Source organism: Erythrolamprus reginae, chromosome 4, assembly GCF_031021105.1.
Source record: "Erythrolamprus reginae isolate rEryReg1 chromosome 4, rEryReg1.hap1, whole genome shotgun sequence".
NCBI classification, from domain to species: Eukaryota; Metazoa; Chordata; class Lepidosauria; order Squamata; family Dipsadidae; genus Erythrolamprus; species Erythrolamprus reginae.
In genome coordinates, this window is record NC_091953.1 from 64,801,198 (window position 1) to 64,817,027 (window position 15,830).

General features: G+C 41.2%; 1 protein-coding gene across 1 annotated transcript in view; it reads right to left on the reverse strand.

Moving 5' to 3' along the window:
- The window catches only part of TMPRSS3 (transmembrane serine protease 3), a 28,362-nt gene extending 14,093 nt beyond the window's left edge, over positions 1-14,269 (reverse strand). The window contains exons 1-10 of the mRNA XM_070750467.1: positions 14,252-14,269; positions 12,975-13,119; positions 12,008-12,115; positions 9,478-9,594; positions 7,992-8,115; positions 5,326-5,451; positions 4,234-4,277; positions 3,675-3,840; positions 2,951-3,120; positions 643-738 (exon numbers count right to left, since the gene is read on the reverse strand). Coding sequence (XP_070606568.1) covers positions 643-738; positions 2,951-3,120; positions 3,675-3,840; positions 4,234-4,277; positions 5,326-5,451; positions 7,992-8,115; positions 9,478-9,594; positions 12,008-12,115; positions 12,975-13,119; positions 14,252-14,269 — 1,114 coding nt within the window. The remainder of the gene's footprint in view (positions 1-642; positions 739-2,950; positions 3,121-3,674; positions 3,841-4,233; positions 4,278-5,325; positions 5,452-7,991; positions 8,116-9,477; positions 9,595-12,007; positions 12,116-12,974; positions 13,120-14,251) is intronic.
- Between the last annotated feature and the right edge of the window lie 1,561 nt (positions 14,270-15,830).

Below are 15,830 nucleotides of genomic sequence, written 5' to 3' on the forward strand. Positions count from 1 at the left end.
AGGTGTTTGGAACATGTCTTGCAGTCTTTTACCTTAGATAAAGAGGAGATAGTCTTCCTATTTCTAAACATTTCTTTGTTTTATTGGTACAGGTAGCCTTCAACTTATAGCAGTTCATTTAACAACCGTTCAAAGTTACAACAACACTGAAAAAAGTGATTTATGACGATTTTTCACATGATCATAGCAGCATCCCTATGATCATGTGATTTACATTTGGATGTCTGACAGTGATTCACATTTATGACAGTTGCAGTGTCCCAGAGTCTTATGATTCCCTTTTTGTGACCTTCTGAGAAGCAAAATCAATAGGGAAACCAGATTCACTTAACAACAGGGTTGCTAATTTAAGAATGCAATGATTCACTTAACAAAAGTGGCAAGAAATGTCATAAAATGGGGCTAAACTCACTTAACAGATTTCTCACCTAGCAAAAGGTTGGGCTCAATTATGTAAGTTGAGGATTACTTGTACATAAAAAAATAATTAAAGGTCATGGTAATTTTATTTCTATTTTATGTTTATAAATTTATTGTCTGTTTCAGAAATAAAGGGTTAGGGTTTATTGAGAAGTTTATAGAAATATAATTTTTTACATGTGACAGTTTGGTTGAGACCATTTTAAACATTTAAATAGATACCTCCTTCTTCTGTCGCTCCCCATCCTGATATCCAACACATTTTTCCTTCTGGGAAATGTTCTCCAAAATTAGGAAGGCAAATTGGCTCTACAAGACCTGTTTAAGCAAATAACATTCCCTGTGAGATCATATCCTTCATCATTTTTCTAAAGATTCAGAACTCTAAAATAATTAAATACAGTTTTTTAAATTCTTTTGTAGAACTGCAGCCTTGTGAGATTATAGAGCCAAGATGGTGAATTTATGGCACACGCCATAGGTAGACAGAGCCATATCTGAGGGTACACAAGACATTGCCCTATGTCAGCTCCAGCACATTGGCCAGCTGATTTTTGGCCTTCTGGAGGGTGGAGGGAGACCATTTTTGCTCTTCCCAGACTTCAAGAAAGCCTCCGGAGTCTGTGGATAGCGAAAAAACAGACCCACCAGCTCTACCAGAAGTTTGGGAACAAACTTCTGATAGGCCCATGGGGCCATTTTTTGCTCTCCCCAGGCTTCAGGAAAACATGCATGGTGGGGTAGCTCGGGGTGCGGTTGTGTGCTAATGCACATTGGGAGGGCATTGCATTATGGGTGTGGACATGCATGTGGATACTATCTTGCATATGTGCACCCTTTTGGCACTGGGCAAAAAAAGGTTCACCATCACTGTTATAGAAGATTGTGAAAATGACAAGAGACTTCCTAACATTGAATTAAACATGTAGTTTTTAAATTATTTGTATTAAAAATCCAATTCTGAATCTATGCAAATCCACGAACCTGTAAAATAACAACAACAATATCTTTAACACCATTAAGCAACAACACCTGCCTAGCCCAGGTCCTTGGGAAGCACTAGAAGGCAGAACTGCCAAAACTGCCAAATCCAGTCTAAACATCTGGCTGATTCTGCAATAATAACATACAACAATGACAGAACAGCATAGCTTATTAAAACAAAGCAGTTTCACTGAAAAAGCTATCAGAAAAGGAAGAACAAAAGGCATGTTTCTTGGTCTTCCTGGCTTGTCTTCAACTACCGTTAAAATGGCAGCGCCGGACTTACCCGGCGGCAGGCTTTGCTGGAGGGACCGGGAGACACGGTCCCTCATGGCGGCCGCCATTTTGGATCCCGGGCGAAGTCTCGCGATGCGAGACTTCGCTCGGGAGGTCAGGCCTGATTGGCCAGGCTTCTGATTGGTCCGGGTGGGGCCTGCTTGCCCTATATAAGGGCGAGCAGGCCCGGGGCTCTCCCTTTTCGCCCGGACTGCAGAGGCCACGAGCAGACACCCGCCCGCCCTCCCTATTTTTCAGTGTGCTTAGGGGTCGCCCTTATGGGGCCGAATGGGAATTTTTGGCAGTTCTGCCTCTTAGCCGAGCTGTTTTTTCGCCCATTCCACACTGTGGAGGTGGATGTGCGGTTAGGGGGTGCTTGCATTTATTAGGTTAATTGGCTTACCTTTGGTCATTTGGGTAGGCAGGTTAGGGGCGGAAAACTGGGGTGGTTTAGCAACCGCGCGTTCTCCCTTGGGCATCTTTGGGGATGATTGACAGGTTCTCCGCAAGCTCATGGAGGGAGTTTCTGCCTGAGCAGCTGGGGGGAACCTGTCTTTGGGTCCTGCACCTTTAATTCCCGGATTCGGGTTAGCCGGTGGGACCCCCCTCATGCACAGCATGGCAGGGTCGCAGGTGATGGTCTGGCCCCTCACCTGGACTTGCATCGAGATACGCCCATGAGTTGCCCAGGAATGTTTTTGGCATAACGTCATTTCCGCCCCGGAAGTATTTGTTTGACCCTGCAGGTCCATTTCCGGGTCATAGTTGATTATGCTAATTTGTGCAAAGTATTGAATAAATTATGCAAATTTATGTTAATAAAAATGACCCAATTTAAATCCAGCTCTTGTGTCCGTGTCGTTACTCCGTCTCTCCAGCAATTGTACAGCTTACGAAACAGTCTCTTTCTACAAATTGGGTTTTGGTAGTCTCTCCCACAGGACAACTGAAGTGAGATAAGAATCATAACCCACACCTTTCCTTCCTTCCTCTCCATCATAACTGCTTCTGCAAAATGAGCATCAGATCACATCAGAAACCTGCACAGAAGCCTTCTGGAAATGGTTACTCTTCCTTTCCAGTATTTAAGAGAAATGAAAAGCATAAAAATAATATTCCAACTTCATACAGATCATCTTCCTTTCCATAACTGAATACTTTCCAAAAGTGAAAACTGCTAACTCTGTAGCAAATAGCACATGTGAGAAATCTCAATATGAATTTTATATACAAAACAAGAGAAAAAGAAAATAAAGGGATTCAAATTTACCATTTAGTGCAAGTGGAGTAGCCAGCTTAATCAACGCTATATCATTCTTCATTGTTTTGGGCTTATAGTTTTTATGGTATATAATTTTGTCCACTAAGTATGGGTTAACAGGACTTTCTTCCAGGATTACTAAACCCACATGAACACTCCATTCTCCTGGTAGGTACAAACTGTTTCAGCAAAAACATTACAAATTAAAAAAAAAATTCAACATTTAAAATTGGCTGTGTGTAAAGTTTTGAACTTTATGTTCAATAAGTTTTTATGTATAAGATTTCATTTCCAAAAATACAGAATCATATTAATCATATATCTTATATCATATCATATCACCACAGCATTCACTTAATCACCATAGCATTTGCTTAAGCAATACCACAAACAAATTGATGAAAATTTGGTTTGGTTTGGTCATATGATGCCTTATCTTACAACTGCAATTGAGTGCAATGACCAAAATTCCAAATTCAATTACAGTTGTGAGTCAAGGACTCTGCAAGTGGTGTCAGCAGAAGTCTTATTTCCCACCATCACCGCCTTTTCACAGCAACATTCAGGGACATTTTGGCAAATAATTCCATCCTCCTTATCAGTTCTAGAATTCAAATTAAAACTTCAAAACCATGCTTAAAAATCGTTCCAAAGGTGCCAAGAAATTGGAACAGGAAGCTGGAGATAACATCACAAGATGTGTAGAAAATAGTATTATAGATGGGATGCTTACTCATAAACACAGTGGGCTGCAGTAACAATCCACCGAGGGGTGATGACTGACCCCCCACACAAATGATATCCTTGAAACTGAAGGCTGGCTTGCCATGGCCATTGCTGGAGTATGGACACATTTCCACCGACAATTCGTGGGGCGTACCAGATCCTGGTACCGCATGCTGGCAGAATGAAAAAATAAAATCATTGGCATATACTGGTCGCTATAAAATGGCCATTCTTAATTTATCTAATAGAAAAGATTTAATATTTTGAGTTATGAATAACCCTGAATAGGGATATTATTCATCTAAACGATTGCTGTTGCTGTTATCCTTATTTTGTCCTTATAATTTTTGAGGAATGTAGTTATACCAAACATGCTAATAAGCGCCAGAAAGTTTTCCTCTATAAGATTCGCAGAAATTAATTGAAACTGACTATCTTGTTTTGTAAAGTTGCCCTTCATTAAAAGAATGTTTTTTTCCAGTGTTTATATTTGAACATTTGCATTCTTCCCTAGTTCGTGGGAGGAAATTGGGTTAATATTCTATACCATTTCCGAAATCACTTACCTAAACATTTTAAGACAATGACATTGCCTGAAATACATTCTTCTCTGAAACAGAAAAAAGTAAAGTCTATTACTTGTTCTTTCCCTGCCAGCTTTATCCATCAAAATACCAATGATTCAGTCTATAAGTTTAAATCTGCCTTTCTAAATTTATCTCTTCCAAATATATTAGGCAGGGGTCCCCAAACTTGGCCACTTGAAGACTTGTGGACTATGCTGGCTGGAGAATTCTGGGAGTTGAAGTCCACAAGTCTTCAAGTGGCCAAGTTTGGGGACTTCTGATATTAGTACTACAACTCTCAAAATTCACAGATAACTTTCATTATGTTACCTTTCTTTCTTTCTTTCCTTCTTTTTCTTTCTTTCTTTTTCTTCATTTTTTCATATTTTTAATTGCCCATCTCCTTTGGAGATGCATTCAACATACATTTGAAAGGGACTAGGCAATGATTGGTTTAAACAAGAAAGATTGGCTCAATCTTGTAAGTATTTTCTCAGCATAGTCTTCACTAACACCAATATGACTTCATCACTGGAAGTCTAAATTTCCATACATATTTTTCACACATAGATATATAGAAACAGATACTTAATTTAATATATGACTGTTTCCTTTCCATATTAAAGTCCCAAGAGTTCTTTGGTGTTCTGATCTCAAGAATGTCCAATTCATTATACATGATTTTGGATATGAGTGAGATTACTTATATAAGGCGTTTACATGAACACATGTCACAATTAACTCCAGGGAGAGACTGGCCATTTTAATTAATTAATTGCTACTTGTCCCCTGCAAAGGTTTAGGAATGAGAATACAAATGAATAATGACTTTTATTTTAGTCGTTCTATTCAATTGAAGATGGAAAAGCATTTTAAATCAATGAATATTTCTTTTAGACTAGGAATCAATGCATATTACCAATTTGCCAATTGAGAAGTTTTACTGAAAGCCCAGTAACACAGGACATCTTATCTAACAGCATTATGCGATAGTTCATGCATGCATATAATATAGGTTTAGATTCTACAGTTCCACGGAAACTCATGGAGCCCATTTGCATGTCTTTCTGAAACTAAGCATCTGAAACATACCGTAAATCAGTAGCATTCTGTGGAGATGTTAGTTGATCAGCTGATAACCAACGATTTGCAGTAACAAAATATTTCTGGAACTCATTCTCAATGGCAGCCACTGGGAAGCCAGATGAGCTTACAAAACTGTAGAAGGTAAGAATTAACCAATACGTTCAAGTAAAATCTTCATGTTTAATTCTTATATTTAAGACTTCTTATATTACCTGTTTTTGGAAAACTGGGATAGACTATAATAGTAAAATAAATCTAATACAGGATAGCAAATCTACAATCTTCTCAGAATGCTGGAGTTTCATTCTCATCAGCATTCCCAGCATCTTTTCCATATATTACAGTACCAGCATCTCATTCTTCCTTTTGCAGTAGAAAGATCACTTTGTAGTGTGCCCTATTCTGCACACAGTTGTAAACATTGCAAAGAGAAGGCCTATGTCTCCAGTGCTATGCTGCATCAAAAATTCCTGGCAGATTTAACATAATCTTCAGCAACAACAAGCCTGTTGCAAATTTAATTTAATTTAATTTAATTTAATTTAATTTAATTTAGTTTAGTTTAGTTTAGTTTAGTTTAGTTTAGTTTAATTTAATTTAATTTAATTTAATTTAATTTAATTTAATTTAATTTAATTCAATTCAATTCAATTCAATTCAATTCAATTTAATTTAATTTTTTACTTACTTACTTACTTACTTACTTACTTACTTACTTACTTACTTACCTACCGTATTTTTCACTCCATAAGACGCAGTTTTTTTCCTCCCAAAGTAGGATGAAAAATCAGCCACGTCTTATGGAGCGAAGATGCAGGCAGGGAGGGGGGAGAGGCGCTGGAGCAGAGGGGGGGGCGGCGATATACTCATCTGGAGACCGCCGCCTCTGTCGCCGCCTCTCCTCTTCCCAACCCCGAAGAGAGCCGTGCCTTTCAGCCTCTGGAAGTGCTGGGCCGGGGGACACCTCCACCGCGCAGGTTTAGGAGGCGGAGCGGCACCGGAGGAGCGTTGGCGGTTCCGAGCCTTTGGGAAGGCTACGGGAATCGCTTCAGGAGGCGGGGAGGTCTCGAAGCACCGTTCACCGTGTCTTCGCCTCCGCGCGCCGCCTCCGCCCGGCTGAAAACAAAACGGCTCCAAAAGTCGGCCGGGCTCCCGGGAGGCGGTGCGCAACTGTTTCCTCTTCGCTGCAGAGCCACACGGAGGCGAAGACACGGTGCCCGGCCACGCTCCGCCTCCCGGGAGCCCAGCCGATTTTTGGAGCCGTTTTGTTTTCAGCTGGGCTCCCGAGAGGCGGAGCGTGGCCGGGCACCGTGTCTTCGCCTCCGCGCGCCGCCTCCGCCCGGCCGAAAACAAAACGGCTCCAAAAGTCGGCCGGTCTCCCGGGAGGCGGTGTGTGACTGTTTCCTCTTCGCTGCAGAGCTGCCGGGCAGAGGCGAAGACAACGGCGCCCTCCACTCTCTCTCCCTCTCTCTCTCTCTCTTTTTCTCTCTGTTGCCGGCGTGGTGAACGAGAGAGAAAGAGAGAGAGAAAGAAAGGAGGGGAGAAAGAATGAGAAAGAAAGCGAGAAAGTAAGCAACAGAGAAAGACAGGGAAAGAAAGCAAGAGAAAGAGAAAGAGAGGGGAGAAGAAGGGGGAGGGAAAGACATAGAGGGAGGGAAGGAGGGAGAGAGAAAGAACAAAAAAAGAGGGAGGAAGGAAGAGAGAAAGGAAGAGGGATGGAGAGAGAGGGAATGAAAGATGAAGGAAGGGAGAGAGAAAGAAAGGGGGAGGGAGAGATAGAAAGGAGGGAGAAGGGGGTAGTTAGGGAGAGGGAAAAGGAAGGGCTTGGAGAAAGGCAGGGGGAAAGAAAGATAGAAAGGAAAGAGGGAGGGAGAGATAGATAGATAGAAAGGAAAAAGGGAGGGAGGAAAGAGGGAGGGAGAGATAGAAAGGAAAGAGGGAGGGAAAGATAGAAAGAAAAGAGGGAGGGAGAGATAGAAAGGAAAGTGGGAGGGAGGAAAGAGGGAGGAAGACATAGAAAGGATAGAATTATGGATGCAAGAACTTGCTCATGTGTGATAGCTACTTTTTGGCTCAAAATATTTTTGTTCTATTTTCCTCCTCTAAAATCTAGGTGCGTCTTATCAGCAGGTGCGTCTTATAGAGCGAAAAATACGGTACTTACTTACTTACTTACTCCGATAAATAATGTAGGTATCATAGGATATAATCATAGTAAAAATATATCAATGGAAGAATAGAAGAAAAGACATAGGAATAATGTGGAAGAGATAATAGAGTTCATAAATATATACATGTAGCTAGCAGAAATATAAGAGAAATATTAGGACAGGGGACAGAAGGCACACTGGTGGGCTTATGCACGCCCCTTACTGACCTCTTAGGAATCGGGAGAGGTCAACCATGGATAGTGTAAGGGTAAATTTTGGGGGGTTAGGAGATGACACTACAGAGTCAGGTAATGAGTTCCATGCTTCAATAAAAAAAATTGGCAAGTTTTTCTGACATTTTGAATATTTTCAGAAACTGTTTATCAAAATCAGTATTGAAAAAAGAAATCCCAAATGCAAAATCAAATTCAACAAATATGTTCACTGTATATCAAAAGCTTTCAAACTACATTTCGACTCATTTTTTTTCCATTGCCCCTTGACAAAATTGCTAAGTAATACCTTGGAAATCCTAAGTATTTACATGTAACATTCCCATAGTTGTCTTTCCAGCCATCGGAACACACAGTCCGCCAGATTCCGAAACTGAACACCTGCAGTACAGCCCTTTTGCCACTCAGTCTAACTAGGGAGACACAGAAAAAAGGTCAAAATTATTGTAAGGACGGGACAACTGCAGCAGCTAAGTGCTTCTTATTTTTCTCTCTTCACGCTATTTGGGTAAGGCCTTTAGCAGACTAGTTCAGAAAATAAAATATAGTATTATGCAGAACTTTGTTATGTGATTTTTTAAAAAGATGTTTTTGCAGTCAATGCTGCTTCTGGAATAAATTAACCCTCTTAACATTTGTCACCCCTTTGTGGCAAGCTCAGGGAAATAGGCTCCACAACTAATATTGGAACACTACTTTATTAATAAATAACAGAAACTTGAAAATATCCGTTTATTTATTCCTCCCTTCCTTTATACTCAAGAGAGTAAAGACAGAGCTGAACTGAGTTCTTTTTATAATGTAATAGTTTCTGCAAGGTCATCTGTACAACTCTTTTCACCTTTGTATAATATGGTAGGTTTACTGCACATGTACAGTTAAAACTGTAATTCATGATGAGTGCACAATAAAGAAATGTATTCATATTGGCAGGAATTTTAAATTCTCAAAAGTAAAAAAAAGACTCCATTGAGAAGGAAATATTACTGTATATGTATTTTATTATTTCCTTCACAAAATGGTCACTTGGAACTAATATTTTTCTCCTTTTAGTCATGTGGAATATTATCTAGAGCAGTGTTTTTCAACCAGTGTGCCGGGACACACTAGTGTGCCATGAGACATGGTCTGGTGTGCCGTGGGGATACGGCCCACCAAGGCCATTTATCCGGCCCGCCACCAGCTGCCTCCATCCGAACATAAACTTTCCCCTCACAATCCCTCCAGCTGTCAGCAACAGGAAGAGAGGAGGCACAGGGAACGCTCACTGACCAATCACCTTCTAGGATTCATCCCAACCACTAGCGATGAACCAATAGCAGGCCTCCTCTCATCCACACCCAGGAAAGTCCCCGCTCAGCTGCCGTGCACTTGTCACTGTGTGGCCGCGGCAAGTAGTTGAAGCTGCTACTCCTCCCCACGGTCCCGATTTGTAATCCTGGTCAGGACTGGAGGTAAATGTTGCCACCACTAGATGAAGCCTCAGCCTCAGCTGATTATGTCTATCCTGATGGTGTATATAGATATTATTAACTATATGCAAAATATGTACTGTGCTAGAGTGTCATTTTGTGTCAGTTTGGTTGGTGGTGTGCCGCAGGATTTTGTAAATGTAAAAAATGTGCTGTGGCGCAAAAAAGGTTGAAAATCACTGATCTAGAGCACAAAACAATAGGGAAATTGCCACTGTAATGTTGGATAAGTCTTTCTTTTTCACCTCAAAACAAGCCTTGAGGGGAAATAGCACATGACATCACAATAAAACTGAATGTTACCACATCTGTATTCATCTTCTCCGTCTTTGCAGTTGAAGATGCCATCACACCTTGCTGTTTGATCAATACATTTAAAGGAAGATCTGCATTGAAACCTCCCGTTGCAATTGAAATAAACTGAAAAAAGCATATTATATTAAAACAACACAAGGTCCAGATTTATTTAAAAATGTACGTGTTAAGAACAAAAATGCACAAGGAAGAAATGGAAAAAGGCACATTAAAGAATTACAAATATTATTATGCTGTTCATTCAAAATGCCATCAACAATGAAACAGCAACATTTTGAGATTTGATTGACCCTCACAAATTGGAATAGGAAGTATGTGCACAACCTTCCTCTCTTTCACTGAACATTGGAAAGAAGGAAATGTTATACAGTGATCCCCCGATCATTGCGAGGGTTCCGTTCCAGGACCCCTCGCAATGATCGGTTTTTCGCGAAGTAGCGCTGCGGAAGTAAAAACACCATCTGCGCATGCGCAGATGGTGTTTTTACTTCCGCAGCAGCAGCGAGGAGCCGAAGATTGGGGTTTCCCCGCCGCCCACGCAGACTCCTCGCTGCCGCTCGCCCGCCCTTCACCCGCCCACGCTGTTTGCTCGCGCCGCTTCCCAGCTGAGTCCTGAAGCCAATTCGCTTCAGGACTCAGCTGGGAAGCGGCGTGAGCGAACGGCGTGGGCGGGTGAAGGGCGGGCGAGCGGTGGGCGAGCAGGCAGGGAGGCGGCGGACAAGCTGTTCGCTCGCGCCGCTCGCTCGCGCCGCTTCCCAGCTGAGTCCTGAAGCCAATTCGCTTCAGGACTCAGCTGGGAAGCCGCGCGGCTGTTTTAAAACGTCGCCGCCGGCATGGGGGGCTTGCCAGCACCCCCCCGAACCCGGGTGGCCGGGCGAGCAGTGAGCGAACGGCGGGTGGCCGGGCGAAGGGCGGGCGAGCGGCGAAGGGCGGGCGAGCGGGTGCTGGGGGGGGGCTTCTCGCCCTCCCGCCAGCAAGAGGGGGAAGACCCAGGGAAGCCGCCCAGCAGCTGATCTGCCCGGCGCCATCTACGCATGCGTGGCCATAAAAAAAAGGGCGCGCATGCGCAGATGGTGTTGTTACTTCTGGGTTGAAAAATCGCGATTTAGCCCGTTCACAATGATCGGGATCGCAATACCCGGGGGATCACTGTAATTGTTTTGTGATGGAAGCTAAAATAGAGGGGATGGGACTTTTTGCCTCTGCCAGTTGGATGAAGCTCTTTCCTCCGCAGCAGCTGATCGGCCGCTGCCTTCTCTCCCTCGCCCAAAGGCCCCTAGCTCTTGGCTCCAGCCCTTTGGTCACAAAAATCCAAATTCAGCCACAGCCTTTTGGCCACATGGGACACTTCGCCACCATCCAATCAGAACAGTTGTTACAAAATGCTACTTTTGGAAGGAAAGAATGGGACAGTTTGCTCTTTCATACACAAACACACACATTGAATGATAGAGATGGAAGGGACCTCGGTGGCCATCTAGTCTGACCCCCTTCTCATTCAGGAGACTTACAGAATGATAGAGAGGGAAGGGACCTTGGTGGCCAAAGAGCTTCATCCAACTGGCAGAGGCTAAATGTCCTAAACCCAAAATAGAAACCCATTCCTTTCTCTAACTTTCTCCATGCAAATTCTCTTTCCTTCCCATTTGCTTTTCCTCCTAGCCCCTATACGGCAACAAAAATCAGCTATACAATGTGAAATGTCTAATACTCATTCACCGTCAATAAAAAAAATGCTTACATAGACATTTGTGAGCCTCTGTATTGTTCCCCATATGTTTTATAACCCAATTCTTCTATACTGAAAGTTTTGTGTGAACCATAAAGCTTGATTAATTATTTGCTTCTAGTTTTTCTTAGTTTATGGTGGCTCTTAAAATGAGACACTATTCCATAATAAAATAGAAACTGGGGTAAATCCACTTCAACTTGGCTGATACTTAGATGAAAAAAGGTAGTATTTTGTGTGGTCGGTGTGACTGCATGCCTCAAGAAAGATAATCTATATATGTTGACTTTTGCATAGCAAAAGAAATCGTTGAAAGTTTGGCAAACTTTCAGATGCTTGACTTTGTGAAGGAAAGCTAGATGGTACTTGAAATACCTAGGAGAAAATGGGAGTACAACAAAATTGAAATGATATAATGGGTCTCAAGAAAGATTTGACTCTCTGCAATAACCTGTTTCCCAGAGCTAAGGGTTGCCTTCAAGTAGCTAAACACCAGTTTCCAAGATCTCCCAGGCAATTTGTACTTTAATCAGATTTCCTGGGAATCATTGAGGACTGAAGTCCAAAATCTCTGGAACGCATCAAGTTGGGGGAAGACCAGACTACACTTATTAATGACTGTCTTACTTTACAAAGCTCATAAAAGGTTTTTTATTAGCATTATTTCAAGAGCAATAATTCAAGATGCAACTTTTAGTATCCAATTAATATTATTCTTGGAGGGAGATTCATGAAAAATGCAAACTGTTCGATGGTTAACTGAGAACCTAATAAATAATTTGTACTCACCACTCAAGGCAATGGCTGTTGCTATGATTAAGGTGAGAAATAAGGCAAGGATAAAGGGAAGCAGCCTTAGTGGTTTTAAAAAATGGCACCGAGGTGGTGCGATCTCTTCTGGAAATCAAACAGAAAAGTGAGAAATAAAAATGTCTAAAAAGGCATGCAATTATAAGATTTTACTGTATACCAAAATAACATTTTAAAAGATCCCAGATTCCTTCATATGAATTTGCAAAGGCTTGAAACATATTTCTAAAAGGAAAACATCTTGTTGATGTTGAGAAGGAACCTGATAGCATCTTTGAACAGTAAATATTATTAAAGACATGCATGGAGTGGTTAAATTGGTATAAGATTTAAAGTTGGGATAAGAATTATTCAGATTACAAGTACCTCTTCAAATAGCAATTGTAATATGTTGAAAAATCCTTTCTTAAGGCCTTTTAAAATAGCCTTGAATAATCTTAAAACAACCGTAAGCTTAAATACAAAACACGGATGGAACGAGAACCCTAAATGTACATCATGTTATGTCTCCAAAACAAATGTTACGTTTGTTTTGCAGAAGATTTATTCCAACAAAGATGCTACTATCTGTTTTTATTCTGAAAGGTTTGAAAACTATCTTTATATAGTTCATAGAACTCAAGGCACAGGTATTCAAGCAGAGCTGTCAATAATTTTCAGAATTGTGTTACTATTTCTATTATTTCTATTCTTTCATTCAAATTCAAGAGGAAGAATCCTGAATAGTAACGAATGTGTTCACTGACTCTTTTTAACTCTATCATGTCTTTTTCTGGTATCTATCCTTCTTATAAAACCAGACAAACTAAACTATGTCAGACATGTTTGCTAGAAGAAAGAAAAACAAACAAACATGAGTATAAAATGGTATTGCACAGGGCTAAAAGAAGATTTGGAGAGGCAACAACCAACACTGTATTACATCAAAGAATTCTATGCTTCTTACCATTTTCATTTTCACTGTGATCTACTTTTGCTTGCTGTATACAGAATATCCTTTCATAGCAGAAACAAATATTAGAATCTGGCAGTTCATCTTCTGCAGCAGAGGCAATTTCAGTGATATCAAGACTGGAATCTGTTCCTGGGGCCTAGATCAAGATAGGTACATATGTCTGGTGAGTCCCATAATCAACTGTGGCACAGTTAAGTCTATCTTATGTTTCAGGATTGCTGGAAAGATTCTGGCTAAGTAATGCATCTGAAAATTGAGCATAAGCATTAAGTATATTTATATGACAAATCAAATCTCACTCCTCAAATAGATTAATTATGTGCAAATATTTTAAATATGACCAACTTAAAGGCATACCATTTCTTTTCAAAGTGCTTCTTGAACAAATAATGTTTCCGTTTAATATTGTCTGTAGAAGCCATAATAGAGATAATGGAAATTGGAAGAAGTAAGAATGCTGGATGAAGGAATAACTGTTGAAAAATAGTGCCTCCTTATTACATTGATGAATGCTTTCTTTGGACAGACAGAATTTACTGTATGTCCCCCAATAATTATATTTTCTTGGAAACATATTGATGAAGGAAAAAAATGTTCTGCTCATAGCATGAGTATAATTTTGCACAAAAAAAAGAAGTTAAATAGAACAAGTCCTTAGCGCTAACATCATTTCCATTACTCTGAACTAGTTATTTTGGTGTCTACGTGAAATTTTCTTGGAGATAATTCTTCCATTGTGCACATAGAGTTGATGCATCGCCTTTGATGTCTACACGTGTCCACCTTTGCACCTGACAATTAGTGTTGTGCTAGAAGTGAACCTGTTCCTAAATAAATTCATAATCTACCCACAACCCTCAATGATTTGAAAATGGCATTGCCCAGTGTTAGAATCTATTTTAACTTGTAGTTGAAGAATTCCAGTGGAGAGCTGAATATGCAGCTGGGTTAACAGGGGATAATTCATAGTCTGGGACTATGAAAATGAATGAATGTGCTTTTATACTCATTTAGCGCATTTGGATTTTAAAGAGTTTTCTACAATCAGAAATAACCAGGTACACAATCTATTGTATGCTAGACAGATGTTTTCTATACCATCATATGAGTTCAAAAAGATTTGCCCTCATCTAACTCCTGTCTACTTCTCTCTAGGGGAACTTTGTTGAGAAAGCCAGCAATAGTCGAAGAAAAAAAATTCCAAAATATGGCACGCAATGTAATATACAAAAAAAGCCCCAGATTCTAACCCTCTGGGTTTCACTTACCTGTTCCACCGAACTCATCCTGAAAAGCCTGAATGTTTTCTCTTTTCATTATAAAGGTTATCTAGCCAAAACTCCCATGGCATTCTTTGTAAATATGTTCACCGACCCTTCAGGAATTGATAATGGACTCTTTGCACAGATGATCCTATGACCGGTGTTAATGTAATTCAGTCAGACCAAAGATATCAGATAGCCTAGAATGGCTTTATTCCAAGGGCCAGGAAGGTAAAAAAGGCACCAGTCCTATTAATTAATTGTAACCAAGGGACGGGAACATTAATGGTAGATGTGAATATGTTCAAGAATCTTGGAAACTGCAGCCTTTATTTCTCAGGAAAAACAATTGAAACTTATTTGATTGGTCAGATTGTCTTTAGTAGAAATTCCACTGAGATTATTATTTATTAGATTTATTATTATTTATTAGATTTGTATGCCGCCCCTCTCTGAAGACTCGGGGTGGCTCACAACAGGAATAAAAACAATATAGTAGTGGAACAAATCTAATATTAAAAAACATATAAAACCCTATCATTATTTAAAAAACCAAAGAGCACATTCATACCAAACATAAAACAAAGTATAAAAAAGCCTGGGGGAAAGGTCTCTCAACGCCCCCATGCTTGGCAGTATAAGTGAGTCTTGAGTAGTTTATGAAAGACAAGGAGGGTGGGGGCAGTTCTAATCTCTGGGGGGAGTTGGTTCCAGAGAACCGGGGCTGCCACAGAGAAGGCTCTTCCCCTGGGGCCTGCCAAATGACATTGTTTAGTCGACGGGACCCGGAGAAGGCCAACTCTGTGGGACCTTATCGTTTGCTGGGATTCGTGCGATAGCAGGCGGTTCCGGAGGTACTCTGGTCCAATGCCATGTAGGGCTTTAAAGGTCATGACCAACACTTTGAATTGTGACCAGAAACTGATTGGCAGCCAATGCAAGCCCCGAAGTGTTGAAGAAACGTGAGCGAATTTTGGAAGCCCCACGATGGCTCTCGCGGCTGCGTTCTGCACGATCTGAAGTTTCCAAACACTATTCAAAGGTAGCCCCATGTAGAGAGCATTGCAGTAATCGATCCTTGAGGTGATGAGGGCATGAGTGACTGTGAGCAATGACTCCCTGTCCAAATAGGGCCGCAACTGGTGCACCTGATGAACCTGGGCACGCCCTCCTCGCCACAGCCGAAAGATGATGTTATAATGTCAGCTGTGGATCGAGGAGGTCGCCCAAATTGCGAACCCTCTCTGAGGGGGTCAGTAGTTCCCCCCCCCATGGTAAAGGACGGACAGATGGAATTGTCCTTGGGAGGCAAGACCCACAGCCACTCCGTCTTGTCTGGGTTGAGTTTGAGTTTGTTGACACCCATCCAGGCCCCAACAGCCTCCAGGCAGTGGCACATCACTTCCACTGCTTCATTGACTGGACATGGGGTTGAGAAGTATAACTGGGTATGAGATGATAGTTAATAATACCGAATACATTATTTCAGTGATGGCGAACCTTTTTTGGTTTGTGTGCCAAAAAAGGGGCCATGGGGAAGTAACGCAGGTTCATGCCCACAACCATAATTTCATCCCCCCCATGC